This window comes from Microchirus variegatus (assembly GCF_963457635.1).
Source record: "Microchirus variegatus genome assembly, chromosome: 11".
NCBI classification, from domain to species: domain Eukaryota; kingdom Metazoa; phylum Chordata; class Actinopteri; order Pleuronectiformes; family Soleidae; genus Microchirus; species Microchirus variegatus.
The window spans coordinates 23,511,799-23,528,041 of NC_139812.1; the positions used below are offsets into that span (position 1 = coordinate 23,511,799).

The 16,243-nt window shown below is 36.0% G+C and overlaps 1 protein-coding gene across 1 annotated transcript; it reads left to right on the plus strand.

Moving 5' to 3' along the window:
• Positions 1-4,398: 4,398 nt before the first annotated feature.
• Positions 4,399-15,881, plus strand: mat1a (methionine adenosyltransferase 1A; the record flags this gene model as incomplete). Its single annotated transcript, XM_083897445.1, has 9 exons — positions 4,399-4,474; positions 7,551-7,628; positions 7,925-8,047; positions 11,866-11,978; positions 12,253-12,396; positions 13,975-14,100; positions 14,191-14,283; positions 15,464-15,646; positions 15,744-15,881. The coding sequence occupies 9 exons, from the start codon at positions 4,399-4,401 to the stop codon at positions 15,879-15,881; spliced, it is 1,074 nt and encodes a 357-aa protein (XP_083753571.1).
• Positions 15,882-16,243: the final 362 nt, after the last annotated feature.

Below are 16,243 nucleotides of genomic sequence, written 5' to 3' on the forward strand. Positions count from 1 at the left end.
GATAACTTCTGAACATTGAGGTCAAACATTTTCACCTCAGGAGACTTTAACCTCTTCTGTTTTTATCCCCCTGTAAACGCCTCAGAGTTTGAATGTGGAGATCACTCCAGAATCAATAATCCACAATAATCCATACGTCACACTTCTTTTTATTATGTTTTCAAATGCTCCTCATTCGATGATGTCGCCCCCTCCTCCCTGAACGCGGTTCCCGCCCCTCAACCTTCACGCTGACGCATGACAACTCAGATATCAGCTATCTTTTTTTCCGAATAACCACAACTTTTCCTGGTCAGTCATTAACACGTGTTTAGAGTCAAAGCGCACAAACAGAGAAGAAGAAGAAAAAAATCCCTCTTTTCTTTTCTACCTTTCCTTCTTCTCTTTCTCCTGCATGAGTCCAGAGTGAGCGAGATAGTCGCAGATGCTACACGGACAGAGGTCACACTCTGCCTTCACTCTCTGCTCCCTTCGGCTTCAGGCGGGACATTTCGTGCCGTCTCCAGTTTGATCTAGTTTGTGTTTGTTTCATTCCGCCGTGTTTGCCTCTCTGCGCGGCAATAATTGAAGAGGCTTGAAGTTTGACCTTTGAGTGAATTTGTTTATTTCTTTTAGCGAAACATTTTGAACTGTTAAAGCTAAACTAGAACTGTGTCGACTCTTCGTTCTCCAACATTTATTAGGACACTTCTGTCTCTTCTTCACGTTTGAGTTCAAAATTACATTGAGTTTTCTTCTCAATATTAGTAGTTTGATGACTTTGTACTTTTTAAATACAGTATATACCATATTTCGGCGAAATCGGTTTACGTTCATCAAAAAATGTAACAATATTAATTGTGTCCTTGTTCCTTTAAAGCACACGTGTCAAACTCAAGGCGCCACGCCACGGGTCATTTTATGTGGCCCGCGAGTTATTAATTGGTCTTAAAAATCTGTGTTAAAATAGGTCTATGCTGCTTTAAGGTGTGCGCTGACCATGAACTACATTTCCCACAATGCATGGCGATCGCGTGACCTGCAAAGTGACGGCATCCTGCCACTAGATCGCAGTGTATCATTGTATATGCATCACGCGACGAGTGAAACTGAATAAGTAATAAATTATTTAGCAATATGTTACGTAGTAGTTACCTTTATTTCACGTTATATTTGGTTACATTTAGTTACATTTATTCTGTATGACAGTTACATCTGGACCTTTGAGGGTAACTATTATGTTGATGTGATGTTTGACACCCCTGCTTTAAAGAGATACTTCAGTAAAAGTACCTTCTTACCAGAAATGTCACTTTTTTATATATAATATTACTTAAGTAAAAGTCTTAACCCTTTAAGGTTCTACTCAACCATTTGGTCGACCACACTTTAAGTCACTATATCTCATTGAAAAATGCATCAAGCTGAACTCACTAACACTTAATGTTGTACTTTATGAATTATGCAAACCAGGTTTATCATGAACAGACGTCTCAACCGTTTGGTAGAGGCCTGTATCTGAAATACTGTAGGGTTGAAAAAAAGAACACAAATATTGATTGTCATTATTGTTATCATAGCTAAATAAAATAAAATAATAAAAAATGCAAAGAAATTATTTTTCCTTTGCTTTTTTTCTTGGTGCGTACCTTAAAGGATTAAGTGTCTTTGCTCAACGACACGAAAATCCCTTGTGATACTTAAGTACAAATGTCCTAAACTTTACGACTTTTACTTATATATTATATTAATATTATTCTAAAAAAAAAGCTACCACCAAAGTCATTTTCTGGTAAGATACTTGCACTTTTACTCAAGTTTCCCTCTTACTTTATTCAAAAGTGGTGAGTCTGAGCATTACTTGCACACACCAGGATGATACAGTACACACACACACACACACACACACACACACACACACACACACACACACACACACACACACACACACACACACACACACACACACACACACACACACACACAGTGCATCACCTGAGAGGCCTCATGATATATCACAGGGACTCATCTCCGTTATTCGATCACCTCTCAGGAAATGGCTTGAGATTTTTTTTTGAAGGACTTGTGTGGAACAGCCTCAGGGGCCGAGCGTGGACGGAGCAGAGCATTTAGACGACAGGTGGACCGAGCGTCTGCTCTGAACTCGATTACAGACAGCAGTGGAAAAGGAACTGAGCTCAAAGGAAGTGATCTCTTATTGTGTGCAAGTGTAAAATAATGAACTGTGTTACGTAAGCAGAGAACAGAGTTTTTAAATGTGGTGCAGTGAGTATTTGAATGCTTCAAATGAAGGATGATTTACACCGGGAAAATAGTTCCTTTCAGTTGTTGCGCCATCGTGTGTTTGTTTACCTTCTGTTCTTTTCACCATAAGGGACTAATTGCATCATGTAAGCAATAAACAACAACAACAACAACAACAGTAAGTGTTTCTCTCCGTCTCCCCCTCTCTGCAGATGACCACACAGCCTGGCCAAAGCCCAGCAGCACACAGAGCTGTTCCACTGGTGTCACTGAGCGTCCACTCCACCACAGCCTCAACAACAACAAGTGTCACGACTTCAGACACAGAAAAGACGACAGTGGAGACATTAAAGAGTGATATTGAGTGTTTTAAGGAGATGAAAATGTTTGTTTTTTCACTGTTTGTTGTTGGGAACTGTGTGGAAAGAAGGACTGGACAAAAAGACTGAAATCTAGGACTTTTTTCTGTTATTTTTGTACCTTTTTGTTACCTTTTTTCTTGCTTTCTGTTACATGGTCGTTGCACATACAGTGGTATACGATTGGGGGGAAAATAACTATATACTGTAAATACCACCATTTATTTAAAAATGTAAATAAACAGACAAAACAACAAAAGTTGTGTTTTCTTTGCATTTTCGCTTTATTTTAAAGTAAAAACAGAGGTTTTAACCTCTTGACTCGAGCCTTTTCCTCTTTTATTCCATCTGGTGTTGTTTTTTTTTTTAAAGGCGCCATATGTAAGAATGTGGCCAAAAACGGTTACTACACTTTAAATTTAAAACACAGAGGTCTTTTAGGTTTCGTTTTCTGACCTAACTGGCAACCCTTGCCAACCCGTTAATCATGCCAAAACATGATTTCAAAACATAAACATGATTTGCAGTCTGCAAAAGATTTTTTTAATGCAAATATTTTGTCTGTACTGTTGTTGTTGTTGAGTTCAGTTTGTTATATGAACATTATTTCTGTGTCTCTGTGACATATTTGGAGGATTTTATGGCCAGTTGCTTTAGATTTATTACATAATGCACCTTTAACTGTTTTAATTGCATCTTTTGTTTTATTTCACTGTTAAAACATTTTTTTTTTTCTTCACTGTTTTGACTAAAGCCTTTTCACCCTGTGCTGTTTTTTATTGTTGTATTTGACAAAAAGACTGAAATCTGGGACATTTTTATTTATTTTTTTAAGATAACAGGACTATGGAGCCCCTGAGGTGACAAAAAAAATTTAAATCTTGAGTTTCCAAAAAATTATGATTGTTTTTTTTTTTTTCATTATTTTTTGGAAACTCGAGATTTCGGGTTTCAAAGTCCAGAACTGGACTTTCCAAAAAATATGAAAAAAAAATTATGATTTTTTTTCGAGATCTCAAGTTTTTTTTTACTGCAAACTAGCACTCAAGATCTCGACTTTGAAACTCGAGATTTCAAAAAAAATGTTTTCGTAATTTTCTTCTTTTTTTTTTCTCATGTCACTTGAGAAACAGGACAGGACAGAGGAAAAACTGGGTTTATTCTGTTTTTATGCAAGGTTTTTATTAATGAAATTCTTCAGTGTGACCCCACAATTACACATAACATGCAAATATATAGCAACCATGAGAATTTCTATGTTGTTGTTTTGTTTTTTGTTTTTTTGTTTTTTTTATACTTGTGTGTGAATCTCGTTTTGTCCACAAAGGGTTAAGAAGGTTTTGAAAATGGCCAAACCCATCATCCACTCCCCCCCCCCTCACTCCCAGAATGGACTGCCCCATGGATTCACATGACGCGTGTGTGTGTGTGTATGTGTGTGTGCATGTATGTGTGCGCGTGCGAGTGAGAGAGAGAGAGAGAGAGAGGGTGGGTGCGCGTGCGTGCCTGTCCTGTAAGGCTAAGGCCATATATATATTGCACTTATGTGTCCACGGACGTGGAGTTGAGTGGGACAGTCTTTGTGTGTTGGCTGCACGGCTGTTTGTCCTCCTGTCATCTCTGTCTTAAAGGGACCCAGCAGCAGCAGCAGCAGCAGCGGGGAATATAAAGCAGCTCTCAGATCAGATCAGTCTGGACCAGAGGAAGCTTTCTTGTCCCACAGTCTTGTCAAACACCTGATCCTGTAAAAGAAAACAAAAAAGAAAACAAAAAAAAAACAAAAAAAGAAAGAAACATGACTGACTTGACTGATGTTCTAGACGATGGCTCTTTCATGTTCACGTCGGAGTCCGTGGGAGAGGGACATCCAGGTGAGTGTCCACGAGCTGCACAACTTTCATCAAACTTTTTTATTTTTTATTTTTTCCTCACCTGCACACACACACACACACACACACACACACACACACACACACACACACACACACACACACACACACACTTGTGTTTTAAAATATAAGGAAAACATGCAGTGTATTTATTTAAATAAGCTCCATACAAGTCTGAGTGCGCGTCCAAAATAACTCCACAGTGCTGCGTAATTACGCTCGGAGCCTGGTTGGTATTCCATTCACACAGCAACATGTGCTTGGTTCCCCCCCACCCTCACTCTGCCCAATGGGCTGCAGGAGGTGAATGTGTGAATGTGTGTGTCAGGTATTTAGTCCTGTTGTGGGGACCTACATCACAATATGGGGGATAACAACCAAAAAAAACAAAGTTAAGAGAAAGATAAATGATTCCATTTGGAGGCGAGGACATTGTTGTTTGGCACAAGTTAATGCAATGTCCTCTGAAGTAATGGATACCAGACTCTGTGTGTGTGTGTGTGGGGGGGGGTGTGTGTGTGTGTGGGAGGGACAGGGTGGTGTAAGGTTGCATGCTAAAGAGAAAAATAAAAGTCGGAGCAGGGACAGAGTGTGGACATGTGGACTCTGCAGCTGCAGGTTTTCATGTTGACATCGGCGTGCAAAAAGTGGAATAATAACCTCAATGTTGTCCATCCAATAAAAACACACACACGTTGTCTTACAAGTATTGTGTGTTAACTTTGACAGTGTGTGTCAAAATCCAAAAATATTAACAATCTTTACCTTGAGTCTCTTTCATATAAGTAACACACTAAACTAACTCAACTTTAATCAATGACACACTGGGCTGTGTCTGATATCAGCAGCTGCTCCTACTGTCAACACCACTTTTTGAATAAAGTTAATTCTTTCTTTCTTTGTGTGTGTCCCAACCCTCACTGATGTATAATAATAATTATTATATTATTACACTGTAGCCTGTCAAGATAAATAAATCTTTGACTTTTTCCACACCTGGCAAATGAAATGCTGCTGTTTTCATCCAATGAAGCTCAAATGTACTTAAAAAAAAGTATACATAGAGTATATTAATAAGCCTTTAAATGTGTATTAATGATTATATAACGTTAACACACTGACGATGAACATTAAAGTGCACTCTACACCCGTGTTGGCTGTGTCGCAATCCTCTGACAAACCCGTAACCTTTCAAAGTCCTCTGTGTTACATTGATAATCAGTAAACACACACACACACACACACACACACACACACACACACACACACACACACACACACACACACACACACACACACACACACACATCAGGTCAGAACATGACAAGTGTGAGTGTTATGTAAAGGAACTCAAAGAAAGACTTTTTAAAAAACCAGGATTTTTAATGTAAATATGAATGTTTTAAGCAGCAGCAGAAGTTTTCTTTTATTGCCTTTTGTTACGTGGTAATTATACATGCAGTAGTATACACTTGGAAAAAAGACCATATAACTATATACACTGTACATACAAGTAATAAAAAACACCAAACACAGGTGCACACACAACATTATACCAACCCTAAAAGCCTCTTTTATTCCACCCTGTGTTGTTTTTTAACTCTTTTATTTGCATCTTTTGTTTAATTTCACAGTTAAAACAGGGTTTTATTGTCGTATATGCATCCCTTTTCTTATTAAATTGTATTTTTTTCAATTTATTTTGAAGCACTTAGAGCTCCTCGTATGACAGGTGCTTTACAAATAAAGTTTATTATTATTATTATTATTATTATTGTTCTATAGGAAAAGATGGCCTTTACCAGAGTTATAGTTATTTAAGAAAATGTCAAAAATGTCTTTAAAAAAAAAAAAAAAAAATGTCACGCCCAGTTTGCACACTGAAGTTTTTATCACATACATTTCTATTTCTAAGTAACTGTGCAGGTGACATGAAGCCTGTGGCCTTGGCTGAAGTCGTACACGCACACGCACACGCACACGCACACGCACACGCACACACACACACACACACACACACACACACGCACGCCTTTTGATTCGATAACAGAACTCAGAAATCTGTGCTGTTCCCACAGAACGAGGCCAGCGTGTGTTTCCACCTGCGTACGTACTTCACTTTACACCACAGATACAGTAGATATGAACCTGTGAGTCAATGTAGCTGTAGATGATTCCTGATGTGACACGTGTTATAGTGATGCTGGTGTGGGGGCATCGTCCTCCTCCTCCTCCTCCTCCTCCTCCTGCTGCTGCTGCGTTCTCTAACTTTTTTATACCAAAAACCACCTGAGGAGAATATTGAGCCAACGTTAAAACACAGTGGCGTAAAAAATAAATGGAGCAAACTCAGATCGCATACGCTGGTTTATGCATTTTTTACTCCGAGGAAACCGTGGAACTAACACAACTAAAACTCCCAGCTCACCGTCCTCCTTTAAAATAAGTTTAAACGTCCGTATTTTGCACTTAAAACACTGAACAATTCACTTTAAAAGACTTTAAAACATGAGCATGATGGTTTCCAAACTACTTTTATCACGTTGTTAAATGGTTAAATTATGATATTGTTACGTTATGTTGTACTTATGTTGTAATTTACGTTATTCGGAGCCACATAGTGGATAATGAAGTTGTTGTTGTTTAATGTATTTTAAGGGAAATTCAATGTGAAAGAACTCTTAGAAATAAGGGTTCCAAAAGGGTTCATTCTACAAGGGCTGAGGTTCTACCTGGAACCATTTGCTTCTGAAAAACCCTTTCAGACACACGAAGAAAGGGTTTTTCAAGGGTTCTTGGTAACACTAATGGTTCCAGTAATAACCATTTTGATCCAGAGAACCCTTAAAAACCCCTTTCCTGAATAAAGGGTTTTAAAAGGGTTCTTGGTGGAACCCTCCAAAAGGGTTCCAGGTAGAACCTAGAGCCAAAAAGGGTTCTCCAATGAGGACAAGCCGAAGAACATATGGTTCTACTTAGTACTTTTATTTCTAAGAGTGTAGAAACCACAGCACAATCATTATTTCTAACATCGTCGCTGTGAATCTTCTCTCCACAGACAAAATCTGTGACCAGATCAGCGACGCTGTCCTGGACGCTCACCTGAAGCAGGACCCGGACGCCAAAGTGGCCTGTGGTGAGTGAAAAACGTCCCCACGTCACATCAAGTTCATCAAGTACATCAAGTCGCAGCATTTACGTCAGTGTCACGAATAAAGAGTCGCTAATAGAGAAACTGAGTGAGTGCTCAGTGAGACCAAGGTCATGGAGTTTTTCGACGAGAATAAACCCCCGTGACCCGAATCGCACCGGGAATTCGAGTCTGCGAGACATTGATGAGATTATTGTATTATTGTGCCAGGCCAAAGTCTGAAACTCGTGTTCCAGTGGATTATTCATTTATTGGATATAATGTGTCGATTGTGTCGATAGAGACGGTGTGTAAGACCGGCATGGTGCTGCTCTGCGGCGAGATCACGTCCCGAGCCAACGTGGACTACCAGAAGGTGGTCAGAGAAGCCATCAAGCAGATCGGCTACGACAACTCAGACAAAGGTGAGAAAATAGCACGCTCTGAGCCTTCCTGTGCAAGCAAAGCTGTTTTCAGCTGTGCTAACATCATTGCACAAGGGTTCTCAAGGGTTTTCTAATCATCCAATAGTCTTCTAACGCCATTAGCAAACACAATGTACCATTAGAACACTGGAAATGGGCCTCTATACACATTTTTTTTTCAAGAAATTTTTCAAATTTTGGACAACATAGTATACTATGACGTTTTTTTGCAAATTTTGGACGACATAGTATAGTATGACGTTTTGGTCAAATTTTGGACCCAAAAATTTTTAGCAAAAAAATTGTCACATTTTGGACGTCATAGTAAACTATGACATTTTTTTCCAATTTTGGACAACATAGTATAGTATGACATTTTGGTCAGATTTTGGACCCAATTTTTTTTTTCAAAAATGTTTTCAAATTTTGGACGACATAGTATAGTATGACGTTTTGGTCAAATTTTTGACCCAATTTTTTTTCAAAAATGTTTTCAAATTTTGGACGACATAGTATAGTATGACGTTTTGGTCAAATTTTGGACAACATAGTATAGTATGATGTTTTGTTTTGGGTTTTTTTCTAATTTTGGAAGACATAGTATAGTATGACGTTTTGGTCAAATTTTGGACCCAATTTTTTTTTACAAAAACGTTTTCAAATTTTGGACGACATAGTATAGTATGACGTTTTGGTCAAATTTTGGACCCAATTTTTTTTTCCAAAAATGTTTGCAAATTTTGGACAACATAGTATAGTATGACGTTTTGGTCAAATTTTGGACCCAAAAATTTTTAGCAAAAAAATTATCACATTTCGGACGTCATAGTAAACTATGACATTTTTTTCCAATTTTGGACAACATAGTATAGTATGACATTTTGGTCAGATTTTGGACCCAATTTTTTTTTTCAAAAATGTTTTCAAATTTTGGACGACATAGTATAGTATGACGTTTTGGTCAAATTTTGGACCCAATTTTTTTTTACAAAAATGTTTTCAAATTTTGGACGACATAGTATAGTATGACGTTTTGGTCAAATTTTGGACAACATAGTATAGTATGATGTTTTGTTTTGGTTCTTTTTCTAATTTTGGAAGACAGTATAGTATGACGTTTTGGTCAAATTTTGGACCCAATTTTTTTTTACAAAAACGTTTTCAAATTTTGGAAGACATAGTATAGTATGACGTTTTGGTCAAATTTTGGACCCAAAAATTTTTTGCAAAAAAATTGTCACATTTTGGACGTCAGTAAACTATGACATTTTTTTCCAATTTTGGACAACATAGTATAGTATGACGTTTTGGTCAAATTTTGGACCCAATTTTTTTTTCCAAAAATGTTTTCAAATTTTGGACGACATAGTATAGTATGACGTTTTGGTCAAATTTTGGACCCAATTTTTTTTTACAAAAATGTTTTCAAATTTTGGACGACATAGTATAGTATGACGTTTTGGTCAAATTTTGGACAACATAGTATAGTATGATGTTTTGTTTTGGGTTTTTTTCTAATTTTGGAAGACATATTATAGTATGACGTTTTGGTCAAATTTTGGACCCAATTTTTTTTTACAAAAACGTTTTCAAATTTTGGACGACATAGTATAGTATGACGTTTTGGTCAAATTTTGGACCCAAACATTTTTAGCAAAAAAATTGTCACATTTTGGACGTCAGTAAACTATGACATTTTTTTCCAATTTTGGACAACATAGTATAGTATGACATTTTGGTCAGATTTTGGACCCAATTTTTTTTTCCAAAAATGTTTGCAAATTTTGGACAACATAGTATAGTATGACGTTTTGGTCAAATTTTGGACCCAAAAATTTTTAGCAAAAAAATTGTCACATTTTGGACGTCATAGTAAACTATGACATTTTTTTCCAATTTTGGACAACATAGTATAGTATGACATTTTGGTCAGATTTTGGACCCAATTTTTTTTTTCAAAGATGTTTTCAAATTTTGACGACATAGTATAGTATGACGTTTTGGTCAAATTTTGGACAACATAGTATAGTATGATGTTTTGTTTTGTTTTTTTTTCTAATTTTGGAAGACATAGTATAGTATGACGTTTTGGTCAAATTTTGGACCCAATTTTTTTTTACAAAAACGTTTTCAAATTTTGGACGACATAGTATAGTATGACGTTTTGGTCAAATTTTGGACCCAATTTTTTTTTCCAAAAATGTTTGCAAATTTTGGACAACATAGTATAGTATGACGTTTTGGTCAAATTTTGGACCCAAAAATTTTTAGCAAAAAAATTGTCACATTTTGGACGTCATAGTAAACTATGACATTTTTTTCCAATTTTGGACAACATAGTATAGTATGACATTTTGGTCAGATTTTGGACCCAATTTTTTTTTTCAAAAATGTTTTCAAATTTTGGACGACATAGTATAGTACAGGGGTCACCAACCTTTTTGAGACAGAGAGCTACCTTAAGGGTAAAAAATAATATGGAGGGCTACCATATAATATTTTTTTGTTTGTTTACCATTTAAATGATTAATATTATGCATTCAACTGCATACACATTAATTCCAGTGCTTACTCCTAACGATTACCAGTTTTTATAAACAATATCAAAGATATTTTACTGAGCGATCATACGGATACATGCAAATGAGGTGAAGTGAAGTGAGCCCGCGGGCACCGTATTGGCTGCCCGCGGGCTACCAAGTGCCCGCGGGCACCACGTTGGTGACCCCTGGTATAGTATGACGTTTTGGTCAAATTTTGGACCCAACTTTTTTTTTACAAAAATGTTTTCAAATTTTGGACGACATAGTATAGTATGACGTTTTGGTCAAATTTTGGACAACATAGTATAGTATGATGTTTTGTTTTGTTTTTTTTCTAATTTTGGAAGACATAGTATAGTATGACGTTTTGGTCAAATTTTGGACCCAAATTTTTTTTTACAAAAATGTTTGCAAATTTTGGACGACATAGTATAGTATGACGTTTTGGTCAAATTTTGGACCCAAAAATTTTTAGCAAAAATATTGTCACATTTTGGACGTCATAGTAAACTATGACATTTTTTTCCAATTTTGGACAACATAGTATAGTATGACATTTTGGTCAGTTTTGGACCCAATTCTTTTTTTTCAAAAATATTTTCAAATTTTGGACGACATAGTATAGTATGTCATTTTGGTCAAATTTTGGACCAAATTTTTTTTTCAAAAATGTTTTCAAATTTTGGACAACATTGTATAGTAGGACGTTTTGGTCAAGTCTTGGACCCAAAAAAATTTAGCAAAAAAATTGTCACATTTTGGACGACATAGTATAGTATGACATTTTGGTAAAGTTTTGGGCCAAATTTTTTTTTTCAAATTTTGGACGACATAGTATAGTATGACGTTTTGGTCAAATTTTGAACCCAAATTTTTTTATCAAAGATGTTCTCAAATTTTGGACAACATAGACGTATGACGTTTTGGTCCAATTTTGGACCCAAATATTTTTTGCAAAAAATGGTCAAAAGATGATGTTTTGGTCAAATTTTGTACCCAAAAATTTTTAGCAAAAAAACATGATTTTTTTTCAAATTTTGGACGACATAGTATAGTATGACGTTTTTTTTTCAAATTTTGGACAACATAGTATAGTATGACATTCTGGTCAAATTTTGGAACCACCTTTTTTTTTCCAAAAGTGTTTCAATATTTTGGACGACATAGTATAGTATGACGTTTTGGTCTTTTTCTATATAATATTGTAAGTCTTGGTCCCGGTTTGTGACAAAAAAAATCTCGACTTGTCTCAAACGCTCCACTGTCTCCCTGCAGGTTTTGACTATAAGACGTGTAACGTGCTGGTGGCTCTGGAGCAGCAGAGTCCAGACATCGCTCAGGGCGTCCACATCGACCGACACGAGGAGGACATTGGAGCTGGAGACCAGGTACATCTGCTAATGATGACCAGATCGGCTGCAAGATCGGCTGATAGTGGAAGAAAAGAAAACAACTACTACCACAGTTTGTCTGACTCACTCTTAAAGTGACAGGTACAAGACGATGTAATGCTGTTTTCAGGTTTATTATCAGTAGTGATGTGGACAAAAAAAGCTACAGGTTTCTATCACAGTGTGTTTTATTTCTTTATTTTTCTGTTCTGTGTCATGACACTCTGGATCTTTCTGTTCCCACTCTGATTCGCTCTCTGTGTCTCTTCAGGGTCTGATGTTCGGTTACGCCACAGATGAAACCGAGGAGTGCATGCCTCTCACCATCATGTTGGCCCACAAGCTCAACTCAAAGATGGCTGAGCTCAGACGCAACGGCACTGTCCCCTGGCTGCGTCCCGACTCCAAAACACAGGTGAGGACACAGCCAAGCATGTGAGCAGTGTGGCTACTTAAGGTTGCCGGGCCGAGTACCTGCCAGGTGAAGGGCTGGGGTGCCCCCGAGCAAGGCACCCAATCCCCATTTTTTTTTAAAACACAAATTTTTTTGCAATTTTGGACGACATTCTAAAGTATGACTTTTTTTGTCAAATTTTGTACAAAAAAAAATTGTCACAAAAGTTTTGTACGACATAGTATAATATGATGTTTTGGTCAAATTTTGGACCAAAGTGTCTTATCAAAGAAATTGTCAAATTTTGGATGACATAGTATAGTATGACATTTTGGTAAAATTTTGCACAAACATTTTTTTTTCAAAAGAATTGTCAAATTTTGGACAACATAGTATAGTATGATGTTTTTGGTCATATTTCAGACCAAAACATTTTCTTTCAAAAAAATTGTTACATTTTGGACATCATAGTATATTATGACGCTTTGGTCAAATTTTGGACCAAAAATATTTTTTCAAAAAAATGGTCAAATTTTGGATGACATTAGTAGAGTATGACATTTTGGTAAGATTTTGCAACAACATTTTTTTTCAAAAAAATTGTCAAATTTTGGAAAACATAGTATAGTATGATGTTTTTGATCATATTTCAGACCAAAAAATTTTCTTTCAAAAAAATTGTTACATTTTGGACATCATAGTATATTATGACGCTTTGGTCAAATTTTGGACCAAAAAGATTTTTTCAAACAAATTGTCAAATTTTGGATGACATAGTATAGTATGATGTTTTTTTTGTTTGTTTTTTTCTAATTTTGGAAGACATAGTAAAGTATGACATTTGGGTCAAATTTTGCACCAAAATTTTTTTTTCAAAAAATTGTAAAATTTTGGACAACATAGTATAATATGAGGTTTTTGGGAACTTTTGGATGACATACTAACCTATGCCTTTTTTTTGTCAATTTAGCCAACACCATGCAGCCAGGCAACTATTGGATGTATATATATGTATTTATATATATATATATATATATACATATATATATATATACATATAAACATGCTGTATATATTATATACGTATGTCTTTTTTACTTCTGCATCGATGTTATTCAGAGAACCGGAAGAAGGGGAGTCTATTATCACAGCACATGCACAAGTTAATAACAAACACAACATCACTTTGGCCACAATGTGAATTAGATTGTTTCTACTCTGGGCGTCTTCCAAGAGATTTATTCCAGTACCAGCTGAGGAAAATCAGATTAACACTGGCTCCTGTGAGACTTCGGTGTAAAAAAACAAAAAAAAAACACCTGTGTCTGCAGCAGTTAGTTCAGATTTCTAAGCGATATACTAATACAGACCGTAATAGCAACTCTTCTTCTGATTTTATTTGGTCGTTACGCGTAACAAAGATAGTTAGAGGAAATGTAGTGGAGTAAAAGCAGAAGTTACTGGAAATATAAACAAAGTAAAGTACAGATATGTGAATTTGTACGTCGTTACATTACAATGCTGTTAATGATACAGTTTGCTGCAGCAGGGAATTCCATAAATGTCAGTTAATAAAGAATGTCTGGTTCTCCCACACAGGTGACCGTGCACTACGAGCAGCAGGGCGGCGCCGTCATCCCCAAAAGAGTTCACACCATCGTGATCTCCGTCCAGCACGATGACTGCATCACGCTGGAGGAGCAGAGGAAAATCCTGAAGGAGAAGGTAAGAGACTCTGAAAACACACCATGATGACATCAGATTCACATCATGTCCCTGTGGTTTTCATTTTTAATCGTTTATTGATGGTGTCAGGTGATCAAGGCTGTGGTCCCTGCTCAGTATTTGGACGACAAGACCATCTACCACCTGCAGCCAAGTGGACGCTTCGTCATCGGAGGACCTCAGGTGAAAATGTCCCCTAAAAAACATGCATATATATTATTTAGTTTGGCATTCTTCTGAGAATAAAGTCGGAATCTTTGGAGCATAAAGTCGTAATATTATGAGAATAAAGTGGTGAGAATAAAGTCGTAATATTATGAGAATAAAGTCGTAATATTATGAGAATTAAGTTGTAATCTTTTAAGAATAAAGTTGTAATCTTTCAAGAATAAAGTCGTAATATTATGACAATAAAATCGTAATCTTTCAAGAATAAAGTTGTAATCTTTCTAGAATAAAGTCATATATTACGAGAATAAAGTATCTTATTATGAGAATAAAGTTGTAATCTTGTGAGAATGAAATCATAATATTATGAGAATAAACTTGCAATCTTTAGAAAATAAAGTTGTTATCTTTCGAGAATTAAGTTGTAATATTTTGAGAATAAAGTTGTAATATTTTAAGAATAAAGTCGTAATCTTTCAAGAATAAAGTCGTAATATTTCGAGAATAAAGTCGTAATCCTTCGAGAATAAAGTCGTAATCTTTCAAGAATAAAGTCGTAATCTTTCGAGAATAAAGTCGTAATATTTTGAGAATAAAGTCGTAATCTTTTGAGAATAAAGTTGTAATCTTTTGAGAATAAAGTTGTAATCTTTAGAGAATAAAGTCGTAATCTTTAAAGAATAAAGTCGTAATATTATGAGAATAAAGTCGTAATCTTTTGAGAATAAAGTCGTAATATTATGAGAATAAAGTCGTAATATTTAGAGAATAAAGTCGTAATCTTTTGGGAATAAAGTTGTAATCTTTCAAGAATAAAGTCGTAATATTATGAGAATAAAGTCTTAATCTTTAAAGAATAAAGTCGTAATCTTTTGAGAATAAAGTCGTAATCTCTAAAGAATAAAGTCGTAATATGAGAATCAAGTCGTAATATGAGAATAAAGTCGTAATCCTTAGAGAATAAAGTCGTAATATCAGAATAAAGTTGTAATATTATGAGAATAAAGTTGTAATAATATGAGAATTATGTTGTAATCTTTCAGAAATAAAGTTGTAATCTCTCAAGAATAAAGTTGTGAAAGTCAATGCAGTGTCCTAAGAAGAATAGCTGAACAAACCTGTGTGTTTACAACATTTTCTATAATCTATATACAGTATATAAATATATATATATATGTATGTTTTTGCCCACCAGGGTGATGCTGGTGTGACAGGAAGGAAGATCATCGTAGACACATACGGAGGATGGGGAGCTCACGGAGGCGGAGCTTTCTCCGGTAAAGACTTCTCAAAGGTGGACCGTTCTGCTGCGTACGCCGCACGATGGGTTGCCAAGTCTCTGGTCAAAGCCAAACTGTGCAGGAGAGTCCTGGTTCAGGTGTGTTAGAGTTAAAAGGTTTAAGTCTCTTCAGTGTTTTTTAAAAGCATCACAGCCTAATAACTAATAACTGTGTCCTGTGTGGGGTGTGTCACAGGTGTCTTATGCTATCGGAGTGGCTCACCCTCTGTCCGTCTCCTTGTTCACCCACGGCTCCTCTCAGAAATCAGAGACAGAGCTGCTCCATATTGTCAACAAGAACTTTGATCTGAGGCCAGGAGTCATTGTCAGGTAAACACGGGATTATGACCTTTGTGTTTGTGTGCAGCAGGTGTGTGACATAACAAAAGCAGAGACTGTTCATTCATTAGTACGTTAGTATTCCCAGAGTCGTAAAGTCGTAATATAATGAGAATAAAGTCGTAATCTAGAGAATAGTCTTAATCATTAGGGAATAAAGTCGGAATATTATGAGAATAAAGTCGTAATCTTTAGAGAAAGTTGTAATATTATGAGAATAAAGTCATAATCTAGAGAATAGTCTTAATCATTAGGGAATAAAGTCGTAATATTAGAAGAATAAAGTCGTAATCTTTAGAAAATAAAGTCGTAATATTATGAGAATAAAGTTGTAATCTTTAGGGAATAAAGTCGTAA